We start from the raw sequence: 13,780 nt of genomic DNA, 5'->3' as shown, positions 1-13,780 counted from the left end.
TTGCAGGGGGCGCCCTGGGCCAGCCCAGGCTGAGCGCGTAGTGCGCGCTGCGGGGCCGGTCTATCTCCGGCCCTGCTAATCTCAGAGTAGGGCGGGACCTATCAGACGGTCTAAACCAATCCTAGATCGGGGGCGGGGCTGGGGCGGGACTCTGGGCTCCAAGCCAGGCCCTGGTTTTCCGGCTTTCCAAACCCGGGGCCGCAACCGCACACCTCGCCTGCGACCCCTAGGCCTCGCGCATCTTTCAGCGCAATGGACCTGGCGACGGCCGCTCAGGTGAGCGAGGCGGTGGCGGAGAAGATGCTCCAGTACCGGCGAGACAACTCGGGCTGGAAGATTTGCCGGGAAGGCGTGAGTGAGGAACGGGGCAGAAAGGGGTCGTGGAGCCTTTGCTCACTGGGGCTAGGGTCTCAGAAGCCCCTAGGCGCCTCCTTTCCCAAGAGGTTTTCTGCATTCTATCCCCTGGAGCTAGATTGAAGAGGAGATTCCTCTGGGGGTTGTTTCCTTAAAAAAAAAAAAAAAAAAATAGGGCCAGTTGTGCACACAATGACCCGCTGGGTTGAGTGTGTGTCCATTTCACTAAATGACTTAGCCAAGGTCACCTACTGGCAAATGGTTAGGGTGGAGCGGGAAGCACCAAACAGACCTAAATTGTCCGAGAAAACAAGATGCATGGTGGTTTTTAAAGTGATTTGAAAATCTCCAGTGCTCTAAAGCTCTTCCAGTAGCCACAGGAGATCCCTTTGTCCACCGCATCCTCCTGAAGGCAGCTTTGTTCAGGACTAGTCCCCACTCCGTCACGAATCAGTTGGGTCTCACCTTGGAGACTTGCATCTATTGAGGCTCTTGACTTTTCTTCCATAAAACAGGGGATCGGGCTCTATCTCCCAAGAGTCCTTCTAGCTCTAAAATTGTGCGATTCTGTGCCTTTTGACAGAACGGAGTTTCAGTTTCCTGGAGGCCATCTGTGGAGTTTCCAGGGAACCTGTAAGTGCATGCCTTGCTCAGAGCTCCTTAGGGGGTCACACCTCTCCTGATGTTTCTGTGGGTTTGCTTCCTCTGAGACGGCAGTCCATCCTAGCACCTGGAATCAACTTGCCAGTCATCCTCCGGAAAAGCTTCTGCATCTAACTAAATCATTTCCTCAAACTGTATTCTTGTGAAAGCTTAGCATCCGTCTGTTTCTGCAGGCCCATGGGGAGGTGGGCCAGTAGATGTCAGCCCCTTCTCTGCAAGGCTGTCTTAAAGAAGAGTGGCACACATGGCTTCTAGTCCTTCCCAGGATAAACAAGTCTGGTTGATGCCTTAGGGTCACATTGCTCTTTGTGCTCCAGGTACAGAGGAAAAGGCATTGTGAACGGGACACCAGAGCAGGTGTGGGACTGCGTGAAGCCACTTGCTGGGACTTTACGAGCTCAGTGGGATGAGAATGTGAACAGTTTTGAAATTATTGAAAGCCTCACTGATGTAAGTCTTTCCAAGCACTGTTATCCAGAGACGGTAAGCTGACTCTGTCCCCTCTGTGAAGGGTCAGTGACACCTTTAGGCAAGGGGTTGTTGTTTTGTTGCTAAGTTGTGTCCGACTCTGCAACTGTAGCCAGCCAGGGTCCTCAGTGCATTGGATTTCCCAGGCAAGAATACTGGTGTGGGTTGCCATTTCCTTCTCAAGGAATTTTTCCCGACTCAGGGATCGAACCTGCCTCTCTTGCATCTCCTGCATTGGTAGGTGGATGCTTTACCACTGTGGCACCTGGAAAGCCCTTAGGCAAGGGGAGTGCCCAGCAAATAGGTGTGCACTGCTCAACACTTAAACCCAGCCTCAGCCCAGGTATAGGTATGTAACAGTGAGACCCAGAGAGGTAGAGCTGCCCTAGACAGAGCTGAGAGAACCCTGCAGTGACTAATGAAGCCAGGAGTGCAGAGTGAATGTGAGCTCTGAGAATGGTGAAGCAGCCTGGATTGGACGCATCAGCTCTAGTTTGAAATATTGCCCCTTGATGGGACCATGATAATGAGTCCTGGCCAAAGACTCAGGATCCTCTGCCAGCTGTGAGGCTGTGCCGGGGGAAAATTCTGGATGCCAGTTTCTCTGCTGATAAAACATGTGGTATCTAGCTTAGTGCTGCCCAGTAGAACTTTCTGCTGTGATGAAAATATTCTACAACAGCGCTGTTCAATACAGTAGCCACTGGCCCCAAATGGCCACAGACATTTGAAAGGTGTCTAGTTTGAAGAAATAGTTAATTTTATATAATTTTCATGATTCAGTGTAAATTTAAATTGCCATGTGGAACTTGTGGCTGCCATATTGGACAGCAGAGATCTAATTGGTCCTGCCCTGGGATCCTCTGTAGTGTTAAGCATGTGTGTGTGTGTGCTAAGTTGCTTTAGTTGTGTCCAACCCCATGAACTGTAGCCGCCAGGCTCCTCTGTCCATGAGATTTCCCAGGCAAGAATACTGGAGTGGGTTGCCATTTCCTCTTCCAGGGGATCTTCCCAACCCCGGAATTCAACCCAGGTCTCTTGCATTGGCAGGTGAATTCTTTACCACTGGGCCACTTGGGAAGCCCCGTAATATTAAGAATCCACCTCATTTTGATTATAGAAGTTAAGGAGGAAAAAAAAAGACAGCCAAAAGAAATGAAAAAGTTGCCTTGAGGAAATGTTGCAAAATTTTTTTTTTGAATGGTGCCTTGATTTTGACATCTGTGGACCTAGTACCCTCTTGGGTGCTTCTATAGCAGGTATTAGGAAACCTCAAGCCATAATTCTTTACTACTTGATCGGCAGGAGCCAAGTGTTCTTAACCTTCACCAGGAATTCACATTTCAATTCATCATCACAGGAGTTTATGTCAGTGTTTCGTGAAGGGCGGGGCACAAGGTGATAGGTCGTTAACATATGAAGCTGAAGTTCAATCACACCTAGTAAGGTCACTCCATTTCAAGCCTTCAATCTCTTTGATAACTTGAAGCAGAAAGTCTCAAGGGCTGATGTGCCTTTGACACCTTGCTAATCTCCATGATGACAGACAGCTGGCCTCAGGCCCAGAAACAGAACCCAAGAATTCCGTGTGTGTGTAGCAGTTGTCTTTTATTTATGCCGACTGATACCTTTTTTTCCATTTCCAGCAGTTAAATAGCTTCCTTTTAAAATAAGTTTAAGTTTTAAAAAGTGAGCACATTTAGATAAAAAATATTAAGTGAATGGGCTTCCCTGGTGGCTTAGATGGAAAAGAATCTGCCTGCAATACAGGAGACCTGGCTTCAATCCCTGGGTCGGGAAGATCCTCTGGAGAAGGGAATGGCTACCCACTCCAGTATTCTGGAGAATGCCATGGACAGAGGAACCTGGCAGGCTACAGTCCATGGGATCACAAAGAGTTAGACACAACTGAATAATTAACACACATTAAGTAAATAATGGGATAGGCTCTCCCTGGGAGTGTCCCATCTTGGGGCCTGATCTTATGACCCTGAAAGGACTGATGTCCTGCTGGACTAGGGGAACCATGGGATAAAGCATGGGCTTGGGGGGTCCTTGACTTGTAAAGTGGGGGAATGGACTTGGTGGAATATTCTGAGACTGGGTGAAGTTCTAGGGGTGTTCCCTCCCAGGGCTGGGACTGGGGGAAACCAGAAAGTTGTGCAGAACACATATTTAAGGAGGCATTGTTCTCAGGGTTGGGCAAGAACAGCAAAGGCAGCCTAAGAAAGGAGTGGCCTCTCTTGCCTCAGCCTAGACCCGGTCCAGTTCAAGTCTCTCCTCTCCACCCTGAGCTTTGTGGTCAATTCCTTCATCTCTGCAAGCCTCAGTTTTCTTCTTTGGTCAAATGGGTAAATGAAACCAGTTTCTCAGTTGTACAGGACCGCTGAGAGCATTGTCCATAGACTCAATGGACATGAGTTTGAACAAACTCCAGGAGATAGTGAAGGACAGGGAAGCCTGGTGTGTGTTAGTCCATGGAGTCGGTGCAGAGAGTCGGACAAGACTTAGTGACTGAACAACGGAGAGCTTTGTCCAGTCAGACTCTTATTACATGCTCTACCAGTGACAACTCTCATGATCCTTTTTATTTTTTAAAATATTCATTTGTTTTTACTTTTGCCTGAGTCAAGTCTTAGTTGCCACAGGCCAGCCCTTTGTTGCATCATTCGGCTGCCCTTGTTGCCCAGGTCACAACCCAAGATTTTGCTAACTGGGTATGTTCCCGTGACCCTTGGCACCTCCATCCAGGGAAGTTCACTCCAGACCCTCTAGGTCACAGCGCCACCTTGCTGTCAGTGCTGTTCCCATCTTCCAGAGCCGGGGTTATTGGGACCAGATGCAGGGGTGGGTGAGCTCCGAGGAGTCAGGGGAGGGAGCAGACGCCTGGCCATTGCACGCAGCTGGACCCCTCTTTCCTCTGACAGACCCTGCTCTTCAGCAGAACCACCACGCCCTCAGCCGTCATGAAGCTTATTTCCCCCAGAGACTTCGTGGACCTGGTGCTAGTCAGAACGTACGAGGACGGCACCATCAGTTCCAACGGTGAGTGACGGTGGCCCTGCTTCGAGGTGTTAGTGGGCTGCTGGTCTCTGTCTCCCCCACACCCGCCCAGTTCCTCAAATAAAGCCCACCAGCTAGAAATCTCTGGGGCATGCACAGCCTGGGCTCGTTTTTCTGTATTCCCCTTCCCTTGTCAGGTTTGGGGGGATTCTGTGCCAGGGAGATCTGAGATGAGAGCATCTATACACGTTATTTTAGTTTGAAGACACAGATTCTATCAGCACCCTGTTTTCATTCCTGCTGAGGTGCATAGTTCGTACCCCAGACACGTGGGCTATGGTTTGGCTCCAGGGAACCCCAGGGTGTGATGATCCCCTGCACCCATGGAGCACCTTCCCATGAAGACTGTGGTGCTATCAGCTCCCCCACTTCCAGCCAGGAGCAAAGTTCCTGCCTCTGCACTTTTTACCGTTCCTCCTGCAGAAAGTGCCAGCCTGGCTGCTCTCCTGAATATCCCATGTGGGGGCAGGTGGTGGCACGTTCACACCTCTGTTGGCTGGGATTTGAGAGGGGGACCTTCTTCCTTCTACCCTCAAGCCTGATATCTGAAATTTTCTTTCTTTTAAAAAGAAAAAGTTGTATTTATTTGGCTACGCTAGGTCTTAGTTATGGCATTTGGAATCTAGTTCCGTGCATGTGTGTATGCTCAGTAATGTCCAACTCTTTGTGACCCCCTGGACTGTAGCCCACCAGGCTCCTCTGTCCATGGGATTCTCCAGGCAAGAATACTGGAGAGGGTTGCCATGCCCTCCTCCATGGGATCTTTCCAACCCAGGGATGGAACCCAACTCTCCTGCATTGGCAGGTGGGTTCTTTACCACTGGGCCACCAGGGAAGACCCTGAAATATTCTTTCCTCTAATACACTGGCAGGTTGGAGAGGGTGTGTGTGCATGTGTGAGTGCAGAAATGTGTGGGCACACATACGTGTGAACACGTGTGTGCAAGGGACAGTGGGGCGGCAGTAGGGAGAGCTCAGGCTCCAGGTGACTGGTCTGCATACACTCTGGGTGCCTGGTAAGGCCCTTCAGCCACTGGGGTCCGATTGCCCAAAGCTGTAGCTCCCTGACCCTTTACTCTTTCTTCCAGCTACCAATGTGGAGCATCCATCTTGTCCCCCGAAACCGGGTTACGTGAGAGGATTTAACCATCCCTGTGGTTGTTTCTGTGAACCTCTGCCAGGGTAAGGACAGCCTCCAGAATGAATGACGTGCTGAGACCTCACTGTGGCTTCACTGAAGATGTCCTGTTGTTGTGTCGATCAGTCGTGTCCGACTCTTTGCAACCCCAGGGACTGCAGCATGCCAGGCTGCTCTGTGCCTCACCGTCTCCCAGAGTTTGTTCAAACTCACGTCCATTGAATCAGTGATACCATCCAGCTGTCTCATCCTCTGCCTCCCCCTTCTCCTTCAGTATTTTTCAGCATCAGGTCTTTTCTAGTAAGTCAGCTCTTTGCATCAGGCGGCCAAGTATTGGAGCCTCAGCTTCAGCATCAGTCCTTCCAGTGAATATTCAGGATTGATTTCCAATCCTGAATATTCAGGGTTGATTTCCAATCCTGAATATTCAGGGTTGATTTCCAATCCTGAATATTCAGGATTGACTGGTTTGATCTCCTTTCTGTCCGAGGCAGAGGATGTTCTACTCAATAGCAACATTAACGATGATTCCCAATAATTAAAATGCCTTACACCTCTGTAGGCCTTGCTGTTACAGAGTCTGTGCAGGGTCACAGACTGGCCATGTGGGGTCTGGGCACCCAGTTTTCTTGGGGTTCTGAGAGCACTCCACCAGCTGGAACCAGCCAGAAGCTTAGCTGTCACCACCCTCAGTCCCCCAACTGGTGCTCATCTTGTGTCCCCTCAGCGAGGAATGAGGTTGAGATGCTCTGGCCTGATGGGTGATTCTGAGAGCACAGCATGAGTCAGCCCCAGAACTGAGCTCAGAAATGATTCTGTCCCTGTGTTCTCACAGGTCATGGCCAGGTTTTGTTTTTTTTTTTTTTTTCTTGCCATGCCGAGCAGCATGCAGGATCTTAGTTCTCATATTTTTGGTCTGAGTTTCCATTGTTACTGTTTAGTCACTTGGTTGTGTCCAACTCTTTTGTGATCCCATGGACTGTAGCTCGCCATGCTTCTCTGCCCGTGGGATTTCCCAGGCAAGAATACTGGAATGGGCTGCCAGTTCCTTCTCCAGGACATCTTCCCGACCCAGCAATCAAACCCACATCTCCTGAATTGGCAGGTGGATTCTTTACCGCTGAGCTATCAGGGAAGCCCTCATTTACACTCTTCAGTATTATTCAGGGCATCAAAGTGTTTTGTTCATGTGGATTATATCCATCAATATTTACTATATTTGACATTAAACCTGGGACATTTTAAAATATTTACTATAAAATAATGATACATTCATTAGAAGTGACTCATTGGAAAAGACTCTGATGCTACAAAAGATGGAAGGCAAAAGGAGAAGGGGATGGTGGAGGATGAAATGGTTAGATAGCATCACCAACTCAATATGAATTTGAGCAAACTCCAGGAGACAGTGAACGACAGGGAAGCCTGTCATGCTGCAGTCCCAGGGGTTGCAAAAAGTCAGACATGATTTCTTGACTGAACAACAACAACAGCAATTACATGATAACATAAATATTGTTGTGAAAAATAACTATATTTTTCAAAAGAAAAAAATAGTGGAGAGTGGCCTTGTTTTACATTTGAGGAAATATTCATGTCAGGCTTAATAGAAGCTCACATCTGCTTCTACATTCAGTCTGTTGTGATGCACATATCAAAGAGTCTTTGGAAACCGCCCCCCCCCCACCGCCCCAGCAGCCAAGCTGTTAACAATTCCATTCAAATAAAATGCTCAGGGACCTCCCTGGTGGTCCAATGGCTAAGACTCCATACTTCCAATACAGGGGATGCAGGTTCAATCCCAGGCTGGGAAAGTAAGATCCCACATGCTGTGAGACATGGCCTCCAAAAATTAAAAATAAATAAATAAACAAATAAAAATGCTTGGTCTCCACGAAGCCCATGCCTTCGTTGTGCTGGCCATGGGAAAAATTTGTGAGACTAAAGTACAGGCTGAGACAATGGGAGTGGAAAGGCAAATCACATCTTAGTGCTGTGAGAAAAATAGCCTTGACCTTGAAAAGCCCTTGAAAGGGTGTTAGGAACCCCCAGGAGTTGCCAGACCTCTCGAAGAATCACTGCCCTCAATGGTCAGAGGGCAGCATCGTGTCTCTTTCTCCCAGGACCCAGCACTGGAGTAAATTCTCTGAAAGACTTTCCCAAGTGAATCAGGCACAGGGAAAGAATGGCCTTGCTGGGATGGAAATGGGGGCATGTCCTCACTGGCCATCCATGTGGGGCCAGGGAAGCATGCTTGAGAGGACCCGCTTCCATCCTGAAAAGAAGCAGGTCCAGAGGGGACCCCTGGGCAGTGAACCCAGCAAAATCCCTGGGTTTGGACCACTTCCCTGAGTGGGCCTCAGTTCTAGATACCTAACAGCCCTGTTTTTGTTTTCACAGGGAGCCAAACAAAACCAGCCTGGTCACGTTCTTCCAGACCGACCTCAGTGGTTACCTCCCACAGGGCGTGGTGGACTCCTTCTTCCCCCGCAGCATGGCTGGGTTCTATGCCAACCTTGAGAAAGCAGTGAAGAAATTCTTCGGCTGACAGCCTGGCTGGTTGGCCGAGAACTGCCATGGCTCGTGCAGAAGGGCAGTTGTTGAGACACCCCTGGAGAGCCTGGGAGCATATGGGCTCCTTTGGAAGACACCGATGGAAAGTTTGTCTCTGGGGACATCAGCCAGGGGCAACCCTGGGTCCCCTGCTCCTCCATCTACTTGGGTGGGACTGTTGTCATCCAAGTACACCTTCTCCGGCAGGTGCATCTGAGCCCCCGACCACCAGACGGGGACTCTGCCTGGGCACCCTGGGACACACTGAGGTCCAAAGCCTTCCTCTGCTGGTCACTCTCAGAGATCCCCCAAACCTGGCTCAGCCCCTTTGTTGCATCCGAGCTCTCAGCCCTGTACCACAGACCCCCGGATGTATGGTGCTGGGCCGGCCTTCCCCTTAAAGACGTCAACTTGATGTTTAAAAAATGAGATGAACCTTCAGGAAAAACATTTCCAATATTCCTTTTGTTGTCTCTTTTATTCAAATCATTTTTCTTTCTTTTCCCCCTACATGAGTTAAATTTCATGTGCCCCAGGGAAACCAGGCAGTTTGAATCTGGCCCTGGAAGCACTCTGGAATTGATTCTGGATGGAGCAAGCCTACAAGTGGGATTTGAGGAGAACCTCCCCTCCCTTGGGCATTTGCCTTTTCTTGTCCTTGGTTATGGAAGGTGGAGCAGGAGTCTTCTGGCCTCCAAGCCCTGGTATGGCCATACGGCTGTTACCAAGTCCATGGGATTTCCCAGGCAAGAATACTGGAGTGGGTTGCCATTTCCTTCTCCAGGGGAGCTTCCCAACCCAGAGATCAAACCCATGTTCTCTTGCACTGGCAGGCAGATTCTTTACTGCTGAGCCACCAGAGAAGCCCCAGTCAGGGGATACTAGGTGTTGCTAATCAATTTCCTTACCCAGAGCTCAGCAGTCAGGCGCTAAGTAATGACCACAGTGGTAGTTTTCCCACAGTGTTCTGTCTGCATTTAAAAGCATCCTGGCCTCTTGTGCACATGCTTGTTGCTCAGTTGTGTCCGACTCTTTGTGAACCCACAGACTGTGGCCCGCCAGGCTCCTCTGTCCATGGCATTCTCCAGGCAAGAATACTAGAATGGGTTGCCATGCCCTCCTGGCAGGGAATCGAACCCGAGTCTCTTGTGTCTCCTGTATTGCAGGCGGATTCTCTACCTGCTGAACCATCGGCGAAGCCCCATCTTGGCCTATTGATCTCAACCAAATCACAGAAGAAAGGACTCACTCTGTATCATTTACCAGCTGGACAAGTTTCTCACTGTCTTCGGGTCTCAGTGTTCTCATCTATATAACAGGATGATATCATGCTCTGTAGACACTGCTGTGATTACTGAAGACAATGTCCACTTAATACTAACACGGTGCTTGGCACATGGGAGGTAAATGGCAGCCATGTGTATTTCACCCTGTCAGACTCAGACTGGTCTATTCTGTTGGCACAGCTGAGCACACATGGAATTTCACTCGTCTGGTTACTTGCTCTGTCACTGGGTACCACCCCAGCCAGGAGCGCTTCTCCAACCCCAACCAAAAACAGTTTTGCAAATGCACTATGTGATAGACCATATTTTTCAAAAATAGCCCAAGCCGCCTTTCCCCTCCCCTTAAACCTGAGCAGGTCTGGGCCAGCTCTCACTGATGGAGCACAAGAGAAGTGATGCTCTTCAACTTTGGAGATAAGGTCACATCAAGGATACAGCTCCTACCTGGCTCTCACACTCTTGGGGGACACCCAGTCATGTATTGTGAGGAAGCCCTGGCCACAGGGAGAGGCCGCCTCCAAGTGTCCAGGCCAATGGCTCCAGCTGAGTTCCTAGCAGCAGCCAACCTCAGTGACCCGTGTGTGAGTGAATGACCCTTCCAGTGGTTCTAGCCTCCAGCCTGTGAGTTGGCGCCAGCTGATGTCAAGTGGAGCAGGATGAAGGGAACCCCCTCCAAGCAGGCCAGCATTGCAGACTCATGAGAAAAACAAAGGTTGGGGTGGATCATCACCCAGAGACAGGCCTTAGAAAATCTGCAGAGCAAGCCATGGATTTCATATCCAATCATATATCCATTTTATTTACAGCACCACAGTATTATCACTAAGCTTTCTAGATGCAGTCTGTCATTTGTATCAGCCACCCCGCTGTGACTGTGCCCTAACTTCTGGGACCACCCTCTCACTGGGTGGGCTCCCAGAAGGTCCAGACCTGGGCAAGCAGCCACCAGGAAGCACAGCTGTGCATTCCCCCATTGGGTGGGGTTAGCCGTGACCCTGAGAATGAGCAGTTCGGGGACCTGCATGTGGTAGGCTCTGGCATCTGCACTGGTGCTGGGCCTAGGGATCTCCAGCAGCTGGGGTCCCCTTGGACTGCAGGCTCTTCCTCCTGAGGACGATCGTCACAGGGCCATCAGGCAACGCCTTGATGATGTTCCAGGCCTCAAACCGCGTGAGGCCCTGCATGGCGGTGCCGGCCAGGTGTAAGATTTCATCTCCCGGCTGGACTGTGTCACTCTGTTCTGAGGCCACCCCTGGGATGAGAGAGGAGAGAGTGGGTGCCTTGAGTGACAAGGGAACAAGCAGTCACCACCTACCCTTGGCCTCTGAGGAGCCAGGACAGCTCAGAAGGGAACTGGAGCCCATCCCTCTGGAGCCCAGTGGTCGATCTAAAGCGAGGCATCCCAGGACTTCCCTGGTGGCCCAATGGTTAGGGCTTCACCTTCCAGTGCAGGGGGCACAGGGAGCCAAGATCCTGCATGTTGTGCAGTGTGGCCAATAAATGAACAAATAAAACATATCAAGCATCTAAACAGACATTTCTTAAAAAAAAAAAAAAAAAGCTAAAATATACTGGGCAATTATATATCACAGGCTTTGTGTTAACACTCAGCATTTATGGCAAGAGTCCTAGGACTCTAGTAGCTCTGTTGCTGTTCCCTTTTCATGTGGGAGGAAACCAAGGACTCAAGCAACTCACCTGAGCTTTGAAGCTGCTGCGTGATGGGGCCTAGGTTTGAACCAGACTTTGTGGCTCTAGAGCCCATGTCCCTTGGCCCCACATCACCCTGCAGCTGGCAGGCTCATCGCCGTGTAAGCAAACGGGACCAAGATGGTGAAATGACTCGCCTAAGGTCGTGCTGCCATTGGTGGCAGAACTAATACTAGAATCCAGGTCCAGTGACTTGGAGATGTATGCTCATCTCAAATCAACTGTCAAAAGTTAAAAATATTAGGAATTCTCTGGTGGTCCAGCGGTTAAGACTTGAAGCTTCCACTGCAAGGGGTGTGGGTTTGATCCCTAATTGGTAATTAAGATTCTGCAAGGAAATAGCAACCCACTCCAGTGTTCTTACCTGGGAAATCTCATGGACAGAGGACCCTGGCAGGCTACAGTCCACGGGGTTGCAAAGAGTTGGACATGACTGAGCACACATACACACATGCTATGCAGTGTGGTCAAAAATTAAAAAGTTAAAAATATCTTTCCCAGAATTGAGGACTTCCCGGGTGGTTCAGAGATTAAGAATTCACCTTCCAATGCAGGGATTGAGGTTGGGGAACTAAGATCCCACAGGCCTTGGGGCAACTAAGTCCATATGACAACTAAGCCCTGCATGACACAACTAGAGAGAAGCCCATGTGCCATAACTAAGACCTGATGCAGCCATAAATAAATAAGACGAAGTCTTGGTTAAGGATAAAAAAAAAAAAAAAACCAATTATATATATACATATATATTATATATATATAGCTTCTCCAGAGTTGGAGTAAACATAGCATCCTTTGGAAGCTCTCATGTGAGCCTCAGCAGTTGTAGCAGGCCTCCCAGAAACAAAACTAGTCTGCAATGGGGCCTCCCTGGGGCACAGGGAGCAGAGCTAGGAGGGCTTTTGCGTTGCAACACTAAGAGCCCAAAGACCCCTGTCCACAGCTCTTCTTATAGATCAGGAGCCTCAGGCCCAGAAGACAATAGTCACTTGGCAGTTAGAAGTAGAGTTGGAGGGCTTCCCTGGTGGCTCAGTGGTAAAGAATCTGCCTGTCAACGCAGGAGACATGGGTTCGATCCCTGATCGGGGGAGATCCTACATACTGTGGAGCAACTAAGCCCATACACCACAACTACTGAGCCTATGCTTTAGAGTTTGGGAACCTCACGTGCTGCTACTATTGAAGCGTTCGTGTTATGGAGCCTGTGCTCTGCAGCAAGATGCCACTGTAATAAGAAGCCTGTGCACTTGCAACTAGAGAAAAGCGTGCATACAGCAACGAAGACCCAGCATAGCCAAAAAAAGAAGCAGAACTGGACCAGATCCCAGACCACGTGACCCCTTGTCTACAACTCCTGGCTCTGGGACTCAGGGGGTCCAGCTTGAGAAGCAGTGAAGAATCAGGAGTGATTGTATGTGACAGCTGCAGGCCATTCATTATCTTCCCAGGAAAACCCAAGTAACCTCCAACTAGGGTTGGCTTGCTCCCCAATCCATGATGAACAAAATCTCAACATTTTGAATAACAGTAGGAGCTGACAAGTCCAGGATTAGAATGAGGTGAGTGAGGCTGGGTTCTGCTAGTAGAAAGTCGGACTCTGTGTTTTGTTCATTGTGGGCTTTTTGAATTAATTTTGATTTAAAAAAAATATTGCATTGAAACAGTCTGTATCTTGATTACTGAATATTTCGGCACCCCCTTCAATATTGCACCCAGGACTTCTGACCAGTAGACCAGTAGATAAGAATCTGCCTGCTAATGCAGGAGACATGGGTTTGATCTCTGGTCCAGGAAGATTCCATATGCCAAGGGGCAATTAAGCCTGTGCACCACAACTACTAAGCCTGAGTGCTCTAGAGCCCCAGCTCTGCAATGAGAGAAGCCACCGCAATGAGATGCCTGCACACCGCAACCAGAGAGTAGCCCCTGCTCTATGCAACTAGAGAAAGCCCGTGAGGAGCAATCTAACAATTTAAATTTGTTAAATAAATAACAAATAATTTTTAAAAATTAAAAACATGGCACTCAGGGCCTCACATACTTGACCTTGATCCCATCCCGCCAGGCTGAAGCCAGAGCAGGCTGGGTCACTTACAAGGACCCAGGAAAATAGAGGGATTACGGGGATGTCTGAGCCAAGGAGAACAGGGAGAAAAAGCAAAGTCAAGTTCGTAAGAGGTCTGCCTGCTTCCCAAAAGGGCCTAGGGTTGTAGGAAACCGATAAGCCCTGTAGGGCCCTCAGAAGCCTTTGGGCTGCCTGGTCCAACACCCACAACTAGAGCTGAAGCCGAAAGGGGGACCCACATCGCACCTTTGAAGATCCTATTAACCGTCAGAGGCTTGTCCCCATGCAGGGAGCCCTTCCCTCCTTCCAGGCTGAAGCCCAGTCCCGCAGAGGTCTTTTCCAGGGTCACCGTGCAGACTGTGCCCTCTGCTGCTGAGAAAACACAGAGGTTTGTTAGGGATGTTCTCCTTCTGGGTATCAGGTGAGCCTGGCTGATGCTGCCAGGGAACTTGTGCGCATGTGTGGATTCACCTGTGTGTG

The 13,780-nt window shown here is 49.6% G+C and overlaps 2 protein-coding genes across 7 annotated transcripts in view; one reads left to right on the top strand and one right to left on the bottom strand.

Moving 5' to 3' along the window:
* Positions 1-13,780, bottom strand: part of IL16 (interleukin 16) — a 170,308-nt gene that overhangs the window by 47,419 nt on the left and 109,109 nt on the right. Inside the window, exons 18-19 of one of the 4 annotated variants that reach the window (XR_010659102.1) lie at positions 13,547-13,672; positions 10,338-10,777 (exon numbers count right to left, since the gene is read on the bottom strand). Coding sequence is in view for 3 of the 4 variants with exons in the window: in XM_065906139.1 (XP_065762211.1) it covers positions 10,584-10,777; positions 13,547-13,672 (320 nt within the window). In the remaining variant the exon portion in view is untranslated. Of the gene's footprint in view, positions 1-9,807; positions 10,778-13,546; positions 13,673-13,780 lie in introns of those variants that run through there. The other 3 variants (XM_065906139.1, XM_065906140.1, XM_065906141.1) reach the window with 3 other exon arrangements.
* On the top strand, positions 152-8,701 carry STARD5 (StAR related lipid transfer domain containing 5). 3 transcript variants are annotated; one of them, XM_065906146.1, is made up of 6 exons: positions 152-276; positions 938-987; positions 1,335-1,500; positions 4,413-4,530; positions 5,637-5,730; positions 8,087-8,701. In XM_065906146.1, exons 1-6 carry the CDS (start codon positions 253-255, stop codon positions 8,232-8,234), a joined length of 600 nt encoding a protein of 199 aa, XP_065762218.1. In that variant the 5' UTR covers positions 152-252; the 3' UTR covers positions 8,235-8,701. The 3 variants fall into 3 exon arrangements, with proteins under 3 accessions (XP_065762218.1, XP_065762217.1, XP_065762216.1); XM_065906145.1 differs by having other exon boundaries at positions 155-351; positions 1,335-1,467; XM_065906144.1 differs by having other exon boundaries at positions 155-351.

This window comes from Muntiacus reevesi, chromosome 15, assembly GCF_963930625.1.
Source record: "Muntiacus reevesi chromosome 15, mMunRee1.1, whole genome shotgun sequence".
Lineage (NCBI taxonomy): Eukaryota > Metazoa > Chordata > Mammalia > Artiodactyla > Cervidae > Muntiacus > Muntiacus reevesi.
This window is presented reverse-complemented; position numbering and strand designations above follow the sequence as displayed.